This window comes from Bombina bombina, chromosome 2 (assembly GCF_027579735.1).
Source record: "Bombina bombina isolate aBomBom1 chromosome 2, aBomBom1.pri, whole genome shotgun sequence".
In the NCBI taxonomy this organism is placed as follows: Eukaryota; Metazoa; Chordata; class Amphibia; order Anura; family Bombinatoridae; genus Bombina; species Bombina bombina.
Window position 1 is genome coordinate 1,244,953,270 of NC_069500.1, and position 14,696 is coordinate 1,244,967,965.

Consider the following 14,696-nt stretch of genomic DNA (forward strand, 5'->3'; position numbering starts at 1 on the left):
TTTTCTGATTCCTTCAGGAAAATCATCATGGACAGAGAATCTATGATCATTCCCCAAAAAGCACACCCTGGTGTGTGGTACCAGGAAACCCTTTTCAGGTGACTTTCCACCCATGGGAACAAAGAATAAACAAAAGAGATTCTTTGTGGGACCTTGCTAAATGAAAAGATGGCACCTGAACCAAGATATCGTCCAGGTATGGCGCCCCCACTATCCCCTAAGATCTGACCTCTGCTAAAAGGGCTGCTAGGTCCTTAGTGAAGATCGAAAGAGCGGTGGCAAGGCAGAAGGGTTAGGGCAACAAAATGGAAGTGTTTGTTTAGAAAGGCAAACCACAGAATTTGAAGATTTTCCCTGTGAATGGGAACGTGAAGATTGCGTCCTTCAGGCTAATGGAAGTCATAAACAGACCCTACAGAACCAAGGGTAGAATGAAACTTATAGTTTTCTTGAAAAATTTGGTGAGACACTTGAGGTCCAGACTTGGTCGGAAAATTCCCTCCTTTTTGGGAACCATAAAAAGGTTTGAATAGAATCCTTGATCCTGTTCCACTACAGGAACAATCACTCCCAGAAAAGATAGGTCCCTTACGCAATTTAAGAAGGCCTCTCTCTCTTCACCTGGTTTGCAGATAATCTTGAAAGGAAAATTCCCTCCTCTTAAATATGCCTCTGGGGGAACAAAACTTGAACCCTATCCTATATCCCTGGGACTCTACCTTCACAGCCCAAGGATCTTGGACAACTAGGATCCAAGCCTATGAAAAGAAAGAAAGCCCCTCCCCTACTTGATCCAGGATTGGATCGGGGGCGGCTCCTTCATGCTGATTTAGACTCAGAGGAAGTCTTCTGGATTGTTTCCCCTTATTTCAAGAATGACTGTACTTCCAGGAAGTCCTGGATTGCTCCAGCTTGGAAGAAGAGGAGGAAGACTCTTGCCCCTTGAAGATGTGAAAGGAACGAAAATCAGAATTTTGGAAAACCTTAGGTCTAGCCTTCTTGTCTTGAGGTAGGAAAGATCCCCTCCACCAGTAATTCTGGAAATGATCTCAGCCAGACCAGAACCAAATAAAGTCTTGCACTTAAAGGGCAGAGACAGAAATATTAAAGGTTAAATTTAATATCCCAACAGGAATGAAACCTGGGCCTCTGAGGTTAAAGGCTATGGAACAAACCACCAAGCTATCAGAGCTGACCTAAACTTGGATGTTAGGTCAGCAGACCAAGACTTGAGTGCCTTGATCCTATTCTGGCTCTCCACTATTCTAGTCTGCTCCAAATCAGATCAGACAAGAAGTCGCCTCAGTAAGAAGCTGCTCCAGCAACCTTTGCATTACAGCCACAGGTTGTCACTGATCCAGGAGAAGAAACATTCTCCTTAAGTAACCTACCAGGTTTCTTCCACCCGTGTATATATATGAGTAGATTCTAGGAAAATAAGAATGTTTCTTGTTACAAAAATATGTAGTAATAGTCATAGCTTGAAAGAGTGGAATTATGGCACCCATAAAATGTATTTTACCAAATACAGATATATGCTGCAACAGACAGACCTGTCAATCTCCTCCCCATGAGAGGAATTAAAATATGGTACCCATATTTAGTAATTATGTATGTTAGAAGATATGCCACGGTAAACACAGAAAAATTAGGAGTGCAAAGTGACTGTATTACACCCCTAACAACACAAATGGAATTTCTAACATATTGCAATGAGTATTTAAATTAATCGCCACTAGATGGCAACACACACCATGGAATCTCCAGATAAGAGAAAAGAAAACCATGCAACTATGATTTTATAACATAATAATATGGGAAGTATAAAATTATACTATGTACCATAATATTATAAGTTAGAGTCTGACTGAAGGCTATATATGAAAGTCGCAGAAGCAAGCTAAAGTTAAACTCGGGCTTCAGACATACTCAGTGCTATCAGAATCATATTAAAAAAAAGAAAAAAAAAAAAAAAAGAAGAGAAACTCACAATATGAAGTGCATATTTACTCGTGGCACGCCATTCTGAGGTAAAGGCGCGTAACAAACCACAATGCCGGTCATTTTATTCATTTCCCTGGCTGTAGAGTATAAGCCTCCTATGTGGGGAAAACCCCAAAAAACGAACCGTTTAGTGAAAATGGCGCGCATTGCGATCGCCTGAAACCAATTCCCTAAAACCAGTCCTCGCATCTACAAGGAGAAGCCGCCGCTGCATGAGATAATCCCCCACAATGCACCATAGTCAGGAAGAGAGGTGAGTAAAATGGCTGCCAGCAGCACATGGCAAACACAACAGGGAGAAAACCCTGACAGCAACCTATTATTTAAAAGGGATTAAACTTAGCAAAAAAATGAGGAGGAAAGGGTTTTGAGTTTATTTATGGATAACAAGACAAGAGTGTGTGATGCCTTAGCTTCTAAGCCTTACAATATTTTAGCATGTATTAAGGGAAAGATTTATCATTGCTATTCTATGTATGCGCCTAAAAATGCGCACTAATAAATGGCCTTATTTATCATTCAAAAATGTGCCTAAAATTGGGTAGGTTCAACTGTAAAATTATCCTATTGTGTTCCGTTCTTGTTGGTGCGCCAAAAACGGAACAAAAATAAATAAATGTAAAAATAAAAGAACAAACATAGAATCACAAAATATTGAAAACAGATCTATTTTCTTCCATGACTGTTTTTTGAAGAGGGGCATTAACAATGCTTCTAGTGGGGCTGTATAAATATTGCTATTGGTTCATATACATGGAGAATAGTTGCTTATTTTCATTGATAAATAAGGAGCAGATACTAATCTGATTGGATCAATTTAACTTTACATCTCCTAAACTCGACCATGGAGAAACGCAAACAACTCTAACATTTTTTTGATTAAATTTGAGAGCACAGATACGCTTCTCTAAAGGCAAGTTAAGAAAAACCCATAGGAGAATTACTGGAAGAACTCTCCTTATGCTTGATAAATCTTGCTCTAAAAGTGGCATTGATGCAAGGGAGAAAAGCATAATTCTGCTACTATATAAATCCCTGTTAAGACCTCACCTTGAGTATGGAGTGCAGTTCTACGGAAAAGTTTAATAAAAAAAAAATTTTTTTTGCAGATTTAGAAACCGTTCAGGGAAAAGCCACAAAACTAATAAGGGGAATGGAGGATTTAGACTATGAGGAGAGGTTAGCCAAACTGAGTCTGTTTTCTCAAGGAAAAAGGCACTTCAGATGCAATATGATTAATTTATATAAATATATTCAACGCCCATATACCGAGCTGGCGGAAACTTTGTTAATTCCAAGGCAATCGATTGTGAGAAGAGGTAAAAATTTAAGGGTAGAGGAAAGCAAATTTAGGGCTCCATGTACAAAGTCTGTGCAGCCAATGTTCTCAGCTTGTCTGCTCAGATTCACATTGAAAGGGCAGCAGAAGTACAGTGTCTGCTGCACTTTCGATGTGAAGTTGACAGATGCATCATTACATACTCCATGGTCGTGTGAGAGAAGGAGCCTGTCAATCATCCCGACATAACTTGTTCAGGGAGATTTCGATCTGCCAACTTAAAGGTGGCAGAGATGGTAAGAAGCAGTGGACAGCTGACTTCAAGGGCTCCATGGCAGCATTTGTTGCTTAGTACATGGAGCCCTATATCCCAAGCAACAAATGTTTTTTCATTGTAAGAGCTCTCAAATTGTGGAAATTGTTGCATAAGGGGGTTTGTGAATGCCAATACCTTGTAATGTTAATTATATTAATTTAAGTTTATGTAGGGTCTGTATAGTTTGAACTAGACGGACTTCTTTCTTCTTTCAACCTCATCTACTATTTTACATTTTTGGCTTTATTTCTGCCATACCAAACCAAGTGTGTTTAAGTTAATAAAAAAAAAACTTAAATAAATGGCTAGTTCCTACCTTCCCTCTTGTCCTGTAGCACTTTTCGAAAGTGTTTCATAGCCTCATCAACATGTAGCCCATGTAAATCTAATATGTTCTCTGGAAGCAGAAACTCATTCGCTCTCTGGAAGATTTTAAGAGCAGCTCTGTGGTTTTCCTCCTTCATCTTTTGCCCATAAAGATAACCCTATTTGCAACAAAGAATTTTAAAAAAAGGTTTGAAATGTACTTGTTACATAATTTTCACGTTACCTATCCCATTGATGCAATTTCTACATATTCAATCAACTCCATGCCTACTTGGAGTAAGTAGAAACTTTTACATAAACATTCCTTCCTCTAGGGCCTTAGTTTAATGTGCAAATAAGATATGAACTATCTCGAGAGAATGGAAGAAAGACTCCAACTTAAAAGACTTTAAAAATTTGCTTCATCTTTCTTTTACTACTCAAAGCAGCTTGCGGACACAAGTCATTAAATGTCTTGTAAAGTTGTAAACTATAACAAAGCAAAACTAGTAAATGCAGAACCAATGCTTTTTCCAAGCTCCTCTTTCTTGTTTGATGCTAAGAGTAAAAAAAAAAATAATAATAAAAAGGAGCCAATTCCGGATAAAGAGGAAAAATGGGATGCAAGCCAAGATGAACCAGGAGATGAAGAACAATGGGCAAAAGGTTTACCAATAGTTACCAGTTTCTCCATCTGGGGTGAGAGGGATCTAGCTATTTTTGAAGAGATGGAACTAAACCAATTGCTTGGAGTTTCTTATTGTTGGTTAATAACAAACAAGACTTTTTCAAAGGGGGAGGGTAAGAGAGAAAGACAAGGGAAAATATAAATCTCTGTATAAAAAAAGAAAGCAATTCTATCAGGAGAGTAAGCAAAGTATTAGGGGGCCATGATTTAAAAAAATAAATAAAAAAAAATAAATATATATATATATATATATATATATATATATATATATATATATATATATATATATATATAAAACACACACACATTCCAGAAAAAATTATGTTTAGCAACAGGCAGACGTTTAAGTATTATGATTTTAAGAACTCTACACACTAAAGAATGCCTGCCAACAGGGGAGTTATTAATTAAATTGTGTCAAGAAACATTCCTGAAATCGTCCAGGCAACAAGACAAAGAAATTGGTTAGTATTAAAGGGGCAGTCAAGTCCAGAAAAATATTTCATGATTCAGATAGGGCGTGTAATTTTAAACAACTTTTCAATTTACTTTTAGCACCAATTTTGCTTTGTTGTCTTGGTATTCTTAGTTGAAAGCTAAACCTAGGAGGTTTATATGCTAATTTCTTAGACCTTGAAGGTCGCCTCTAATCTAAAGGCATTTTACAGTTTTTTGCCACTAGAGGGCGTTAGTTCATGTGTTTCATATAGATAACATTGAGCTCATGAACATGAATTTACAGAGGAGAGAGCACTGATTGGCTAAAATGCAAGTCTGTCAAACAAACTGAAATAAAGCGGCAGTCTGGAGAGGCTTAGATACAAGGTAATTACAGAGGTAAAATGTGTATTATTATAACAGTGTTGGTTGTGCAAAACTGGGGAATGGGTAATTAAGGGATTATCTATCTTTTAAAAACAACAACAATTCTGCTGTTGACTGTCCCTTTAATTTGTGAAAATTTCCTTTGGGGTCTCTTAAAAGATAGGGGAAGCAGTAAGGGGATTTGTAGGCTATTTCTAGGAGAGAGGGGTACCACAGTTGGGATGGCCAAAGTAAGGTAAGTACCATGAGGAACAAAAGGTCCCTCGGTACAATTGAAATAGTCCTAAAAAACATAATTTATGTAAGAACTTACCTGAAAAATTAATTTCTTTCATATTGGCAAGAGTCCATGAGCTAGTGACGTATGGGATATACATTCCTACCAGGAGGGGGCAAAGTTTCCCAAACCTCAGAATGCCTATAAATACACCTCCCACCACACCCACAACTCAGTTTAACGAATAGCCAAGTAGTGAGGTGATAACAAAAGGAGTAAAAAAGCATATAAAGAGAGGAACCGGAAAAATAATTGTGCTTTTATACAAAAAGAACATAACTACCATAAAAAGGGTGGGCCTCATGGACTCTTGCAAATATGAAAGAAATTAATTTATCAGGTAACTTCTTACCTAAATTATGTTTTCTTTCATGTAATTGGCAAGAGTCCATGAGCTAGTGAGGTATGGGATACAAATACAAAAGCAGTAGAATCAAACTGAAGCAGCTGCCTGAATAACTTTTTTTTTTACCAAAGACTGCTTCAGAAGAAGCAAAATACATTAAAATGGTAAAAACAAAAAGTATGCAAAAAAGAACAAAATACTGCTTTACAAATTTGATCATCTTAAGCTTAACTCTGAAAAAGCGCAAGAAATGGCAACTGAATTTAGCAGAATGAGCTGTAAATCTCTGAGGCGGAACCTACCCAGACTCCAAATAAGCCTTGAAAAACAAAAGCTTTAACGAGGATGCCAAAGAAATGGCAGAGGCTTTCTGACCTTTTCTGAAACCAGAAAAACAACAAATAGACTAGAAGTCTTCAAAAATTCTAATAACCTCGATAAAGAATTACAAAGCTCTTACCACATCCAAAGGATGTAAAGAACTCTCAAAGAATTCTTTAGGATTAGAAAACAAGGAACAACAATTTCTCTACTAATGTTGTTCAAATGTACAACCTTAGGAAAAAAGAAGTCCACAAAACAACTTATCTAGATGGAAAAAAAAAAAATCAGATGAGACAACACAGAAGAGATAACCAAAAGAAAAAATACTTTCCAAGAAAGTAGATAATCTTTAAAGCAAATATAGGCTCAAAAGAAAGAGCCTGCAAAATCCTTGAACCAAATTAAGACTCCAAAAAGGAGAAATAATAAATGAACAGGCTTGATACAAACCAAAAAGCCTGAACAAAACAGTGAATAGAAGGAAGTTTAAACAATCTTTCTAGGAAATAAAGCAGAAAGATCAGATTTTTGTCCCTTCAAAAAAGTTGCAGACAAACTTATCCAAACCATTCTGAAGAAACTAAAAAACCTAGGAATTCTAAAAGAATGCCAAGAGAATTTACGAGAACACCATAAAATATAAGTTTTCAAAACCTGATAATACATGTTCTGTGAGACAGACTTATAAGCCTGCAACATAGTGATAGAAACTGAGTCAGAGAAACTTCTATGACTAAACACTAATCAATTTCGATACTTTCAAATTAGTAATTTGAGATCCCTCTGGAAAAATGGCCCCTGAAACAAGAGGACTGGCCAAAGAAAAAGCGGCCAAGGATGGCAACTGGACATCCGGACAAAATCCACATACCAAACCTGTGAGGCCATGCTGATGCTATTAGAAACACATGAGACTATTCCAATATGATCTTGGAAATCACCCTTGGAAGAAAAAAAACAGAGGCGAAAGTATGTAGTAAGGTTGCAAAACCAAGACACTGCTAATACATCCAACATTTCCGCCTGAGGATCCCTGGACCTGAAAAGGTACCTGGGAAAATAAAAAAACACATCTGTATAGAGATACCACTCTCCCGGATGTAAAGACTGACGGCTGAGAATCCATCCATCCATGTCTAAACCTGAGATATAAGTCGTAAACATTAGACAGGAGATGAATTCCATCTAAGAACGAATTCAAGATACTTCTTAATTGCTAAGGGACTGCGAGTTCCTATTCGATGATTGACGTATGCCACAGTTGTGATATTGTATGTCTAAAAGCAAAAAAATGAAGATCTCTCCCAAAAGAGCCCACGCCTGAAAGATCTCTGAAAATAGCAGAGAGTTCTAAAATATCAATTGGAAATCTCGCTTCTTGAAGTTTCCAAACCCCTTGTGCTGTCAGAGACCCTCAGACAGCTCCCCAACCTGTAAGACTTGCATCCATTAAGAATACAGTCCAGGAAGGACGAAGAAAAGGAGGCCCCCTGAATAAAACTTTGATAGTCTAATCACCAAATCAGATAGAGTTAAATGTTGGGATTTAAGCATATCAACTGAGATATCTGAAAACAATCCCTACACCATTGAATCAGAAGGCAAAGCAAAAGAGGTCTCAGATGAAAAAACGAGCAAAGGGAACCACGTCCGAAGCTGGAGTTATGAGACTTAAAACTTCCATGCACATAGCCACTAAAATGAATGTTCTAGATTGTAAGTTAGACAGGCTAACACCAATAAAATTGACTTTTGTCCGATAAAGACAAAGTCATGGACACAGAATCCATCTAGAAACCCAAAAAGAAACAACCCTTGTCTGAGGAATCACGAAACTCTTAGGTAAAATAAATCCTCTAACCATGTCTTGAAGAAACAAAACTAGTTGATTCATGAGGGATTCTTATAAAAGAAAAGATTAAGCTAATACCAAGATACCATCCAAATAAAGAATCACCACAATACACTACTGTCTTATTACAGAAAGAAGGGCACTCCGAATCTTTCGAAAAGATCCATAAAGCTGTTGCTAAACCAAATGGAAAAGTGACAAAATTGGTAAAGCTTATCTAAAAAAAAAAAAGAGAATCTCAGAACCAAAAATGGACTTAATGAAATAAAATATGAGGATAAACGTTCTGTAAAATTGAGTGAAATGAAATGACCTTGCTGAACAAAAGGCATAATAGTCCTTATAGATGCCAACTTGAAAGTTCAGACTCTTACAAAACAATATAAAGTCTTCAGATCCAAGATTGGACTGAATAAACCTTTCTTCTTTGGGACAAAGAATAGAATTGAATAGAAACCCAATCTCTGTTCCTGCAAAAGAACTGGTATAAACACTCCTTAAAAAAAATTCACAGAGGAAAAAAAGAAAACATAATTTATGTAAGAACTTACCTGATAAATTAATTTCTTTCATATTAGCAAGAGTCCATGAGCTAGTGACGTATGGGATATACATTCCTACCAGGAGGGGCAAAGTTCCCCAAACCTCAAAATGCCTATAAATACACCCCTCACCACACCCACAAATCAGTTTAACGAATAGCCAAGAAGTGGGGTGATAAGAAAAAAGTGCGAAAGCATAAAAAATAAGGAATTGGAATAATTGTGCTGTATACAAAAAAACCATAACCACCACAAAAAAGGGTGGGCCTCATGGACTCTTGCTAATATGAAAGAAATGAATTTATCAGGTAAGTTCTTACATAAATTATGTTTTCTTTCATGTAATTAGCAAGAGTCCATGAGCTAGTGACGTATGGGATAATGACTACCCAAGATGTGGATCTTTCCACGCAAGAGTCACTAGAGAGGGAGGGATAAAATAAAGACAGCCAATTCCGCTGAAAATAATCCACACCCAAAATAAAGTTTAAATCTTATAATGAAAAAAACTGAAATTATAAGCAGAAGAATCAAACTGAAACAGCTGCCTGAAGTACTTTTCTACCAAAAACTGCTTCAGAAGAAGAAAACACATCAAAATGGTAGAATTTAGTAAAAGTATGCAAAGAAGACCAAGTTGCTGCTTTGCAAATCTGATCAACAGAAGCTTCATTCCTAAAAGCCCAGGAAGTAGAAACTGACCTAGTAGAATGAGCTGTAATCCTTTGAGGCGGAGTTTTACCCGACTCGACATAAGCATGATGAATTAAAGATTTCAACCAAGATGCCAAAGAAATGGCAGAGGCCTTCTGACCTTTCCTAGAACCGGAAAAGATAACAAAAAGACTAGAAGTCTTTTGGAAATTCTTAGTAGCTTCAACATAATATTTCAAAGCTCTAACTACATCCAAAGAATGCAATGATTTCTCCTTAGAATTCTTAGGATTAGGACATAATGAAGGAACCACAATTTCTCTACTAATGATGTTAGAATTCACAACCTTAGGTAAGAATTGAAAAGAAGTTCGCAACACCGCCTTATCCTGATGAAAAATCAGAAAAGGAGACTCACAAGAAAGAGCAGATAATTCAGAAACTCTTCTAGCAGAAGAGATGGCCAAAAGAAACAAAACTTTCCAAGAAAGTAATTTAATGTCCAATGAATGCATAGGTTCAAATGGAGGAGCTTGAAGAGCCCCCAGAACCAAATTCAAAATCCAAGGAGGAGAAATTGACTTAATGACAGGTTTTATACGAACCAAAGCTTGTACAAAACAATGAATATCAGGATGATTAGCAATCTTTCTGTGAAAAAGAACAGAAAGAGCAGAGATTTGTCCTTTCAAGGAACTTGCAGACAAACCTTTATCCAAACCGTCCTGAAGAAACTGTAAAATTCTCGGAATTCTAAAAGAATGCCAGGAAAAAAGATGAGAAAGACACCAAGAAATTTAAGTCTTCCAGACTCTATAATATATCTTCCTAGATACAGATTTACGAGCCTGTAACATAGTATTAATCACAGAGTCAGAGAAACCTCTTTGACTAAGAATCAAGCGTTCAATCTCCATACCTTTAAATTTAAGGATTTGAGATCCTGATGGAAAAAAGGACCTTGCGACAGAAGGTCTGGTCTTAACGGAAGAGTCCACGGTTGGCAAGAGGCCATCCGGACAAGATCCGCATACCAAAACCTGTGAGGCCATGCTGGAGCCACCAGCAGAACAAACGAGCTTTCCTTCAGAATCTTGGATATTACTCTTGGAAGAAGAACTAGAGGCGGAAAGATATAGGCAGGATGATACTTCCAAGGAAGTGACAATGCATCCACTGCTTCCGCTTGAGGATCCCTGGATCTGGACAGATACCTGGGAAGTTTCTTGTTTAGATGAGAAGCCATCAGATCTATTTCTGGAAGTCCCCACATTTGAACAATCTGAAGAAATACCTCTGGGTGAAGAGACCATTCGCCCGGATGTAACGTTTGGCGGCTGAGATAATCCGCTTCCCAATTGTCTATACCTGGGATATGAACCGCAGAAATTTAGACAGGAGCTGGATTCCGCCCAAACCAGAATTCGAGATACTTCTTTCATAGCCAGAGGACTGTGAGTCCCTCCTTGATGATTGATATATGCCACAGTTGTGACATTGTCTGTCTGAAAACAAATGAACGATTCTCTCTTTAGAAGAGGCCATGACTGAAGAGCTCTGAAAATTGCACGGAGTTCCAAAATATTGATTGGTAATCTCACCTCCTGAGATTCCCAAACTCCTTGTGCTGTCAGAGACCCCCAAACTGCTCCCCAACCTGTCAGACTTGCATCTGTTGAAATCACAGTCCAGGTTGGAAGAACAAAAGAAGCCCCCTGAACTAAACGTTGGTGATCTGTCCACCACGTCAGAGAGTGTCGTACAAATGGTTTTAAAGATATCAATTGATGTATCTTTGTGAAATCCCTGCACCACTGGTTCAGCATACAGAGCTGAAGAGGTCGCATGTGAAAACAAGCAAAGGGGATCGCGTCCGATGCAGCAGTCATAAGACCTAGAATTTCCATGCATAAGGCTACCGAAGGGAATGATTGAGACTGAAGGTTTCGACAGGCTGAAACCAATTTTAGACGTCTCTTGTCTGTCAGAGACAGAGTCATGGACACTGAATCTATCTGGAAACCTAAAAAGGTTACCCTTGTCTGAGGAGTCAATGAACTTTTTGGCAAATTGATCCTCCAACCATGTCTCGAAGAAACAATACGAGTCGATTCGTATGAGATTCTGCTAAATGTGAAGACTGAGCAAGTACCAAGATATCGTCCAAATAAGGAAATACCACAATACCCTGTTCTCTGATTACAGACAGAAGGGCACAGAGAACCTTTGTAAAAATCCTTGGAGCTGTTGCTAGGCCAAACGGTAGAGCCACAAATTGGTAATGCTTGTCTAGGAAAGAGAATCTCAGAAACTGATAGTGATCTGGATGAATCGGAATATGCAGATATGCATCCTGTAAATCTATTGTGGACATATAATGCCCTTGCTGAACAAAAGGCAGGATAGTCCTTATAGTTACCATTTTGAAAGTTGGTATCCTTACATAACGATTCAATATTTTTAGATCCAGAACTGGTCTGAAAGAATTCTCCTTCTTTGGTACAATGAAGAGATTTGAATAAAACCCCAGTCCCTGTTCCAGAACTGGAACTGGCATAATTACTCCAGCCAACTCTAGATCTGAAACACATTTCAGAAATGCTTGAGCCTTCGCTGGATTTACTGGGACACGGGAAAGAAAAAATCTCTTTGCAGGAGGCCTTATTTTGAAGCCAATTCTGTACCCTTCTGAAACAATGTTCTGAATCCAAAGATTGTGAATTGAATTGATCCAAATTTCTTTGAAAAATCGCAATCTGCCCCCTACCAGCTGAGCTGGAATGAGGGCCGCACCTTCATGTGGACTTGGGAGCTGGCTTTGGTTTTCTAAAAGGCTTGGATTTATTCCAGACTGGAGATGGTTTCCAAACTGATACCGCTCCTGTGGATGAAGGATCAGACTTTTGTTCCTTATTATGACGAAAGGAACGAAAACGATTATTAGACCTAAATTTACTTTTAGATTTTTTATCCTGTGGTAAAAAAGTTCCTTTCCCTCCAGTAACAGTTGAGATAATAGAATCCAACTGAGAACCAAATAATTTATTACCCTGGAAAGAAAGGGAAAGCAAAGTTGACTTAGAAGACATATCAGCATTCCAAGTTTTAAGCCATAAAGCTCTTCTAGCTAAAATAGCTAGAGACATATACCTGACATCAACTCTAATGATATCAAAGATGGCATCACAAATAAAGTTATTAGCATGTTGAAGAAGATTAACAATGCTATGAGAATTATGATCTGTTACTTGTTGCGCTATAGCTTCTAACCAAAAAGTTGAAGCTGCAGCAACATCCGCTAAAGATATAGCAGGTCTAAGAAGATTACCTGAACATAAGTAAGCTTTTCTTAGAAAGGATTCAATTTTCCTATCTAAAGGATCTTTAAAGGAAGTACTATCTGCCGTAGGAATAGTAGTACGTTTAGCAAGAGTAGAGATAGCCCCATCAACTTTAGGGATTTTGTCCCAAAACTCTAATCTGTCAGATGGCACAGGATATAATTGCTTAAAACGTTTAGAAGATTTAGTATCAAGAGGACCAGAATCCTCTATTTCTAATGCAATTAAGACCTCTTTAAGTAAAGAACGAATAAATTCCATTTTGAATAAATATGAAGATTTATCAGCATCAACCTCTGAGACAGAATCCTCTGAACCAGAGGAACCACTATCAGAATCAGAATGATGATGTTCATTTAAAAATTCATCTGAAAAATGAGAAGTTTTAAAAGACCTTTTACGTTTACTAGAAGGAGGAATAACAGACATAGCCTTCTTAATGGATTTAGACACAAAATCTCTTATGTTAACAGGAACACTAGTATTAGATGTTGATGGAACAGCAACAGGTAATGTAGAATTACTAAAAGAAATATTATCTGCATTAACAAGTTTGTCATGACATTCATTACAAACAACAGCTGGAGGAATAGATACCACAAGTTTACAGCAGATACACTTAACTTTAGTAGATCCAGCACCAGGCAGTGATTTTCCAGTAGTATCTTCTGACTCAGGGTCAATCTGGGACATCTTGCAATATGTAATAGAAAAAACAACATATAAAGCAAAATTGATCAAATTCCTTAAATGACAGTTTCAGGAATGGGAAAAAATGCCAGTGAACAAGCTTCTAGCAACCAGAAGCAATAAATAATGAGACTTAAATAATGTGGAGACAATAATGACGCCCATATTTTTTAGCGCCAAAAAAGACGCCCACATTATTTGGCGCCTAAATGCTTTTGGCGGCAAAAATGACGCCACATCCGGAACGCCGACACCTTTGGCGCAAAAACGTCAAAAAGATGACGCAACTTCCGGCGACACGTATCACGCCGGAAATAGAAAAATATTTTTGCGCCAAAAAAGTCCGCGCCAAGAATGACGCAATAAAAATGAAGCATTTTCAGCCCCCGCGAGCCTAACAGCCCACAGGAAAAAAAAGTCAATTTTAAGGTAAGAAAAAATGATACATTGATATGCATTATCCCAAATATGAAACTGACTGTCTGAAATAAGGAACGTTGAACATCCTGAGTCAAGGCAAATAAATGTTTGAATACATATATTTAGAACTTTTATATAAAGTGCCCAACCATAGATTAGAGTGTCACAGAAAATAAGACTTACTTACCCCAGGACACTCATCTACACGTAGTAGAAAGCCAAACCAGTACTGAAACGAGAATCAGTAGAGGTAATGGTATATATAAGAGTATATCGTCGATCTGAAAAGGGAGGTAAGAGATGAATCTCTACGACCGATAACAGAGAACCTATGAAATAGACCCCGTAGAAGGAGATCATTGAATTCAAATAGGCAATACTCTCCTCACATCCCTCTGACATTCACTGCATGCTGAGAGGAAAACCGGGCTCCAACCTGCTGAGGAGCGCATATCAACGTAGAATCTAGCACAAACTTACTTCACCACCTCCATAGGAGGCAAACTTTGTAAAAACTGATTTGTGGGTGTGGTGAGGGGTGTATTTATAGGCATTTTGAGGTTTGGGAAACTTTGCCCCTCCTGGTATTAATGTATATCCCATACGTCACTAGCTCATGGACTCTTGCTAATTACATGAAAGAAACAAAGAATATTTCCATAGAAGGTCTCATTCTAAAAATCTATTCAGACCCTAAGAATAATAAAGATTTTGGACTAAAATCACCCAAAAACAATTTAAATCTGCCCCCCACCAGAAGAACTGGTTTGAGAACCGTACCTTCATGCTGTCGAATAAAAAGTAATTATATATTGTTTTCTCCCAGAAGGAT

General features: G+C 37.7%; 1 protein-coding gene across 4 annotated transcripts in view; it reads right to left on the reverse strand.

Moving 5' to 3' along the window:
- The window catches only part of N4BP2 (NEDD4 binding protein 2), a 462,788-nt gene that overhangs the window by 33,722 nt on the left and 414,370 nt on the right, over window positions 1–14,696 (reverse strand). For all 4 annotated transcript variants that reach the window (XM_053704039.1, XM_053704038.1, XM_053704041.1 and 1 more), the window contains exon 15: window positions 3,916–4,084. In XM_053704039.1, the coding sequence (XP_053560014.1) occupies window positions 3,916–4,084 (169 nt within the window). The remainder of the gene's footprint in view (window positions 1–3,915; window positions 4,085–14,696) is intronic.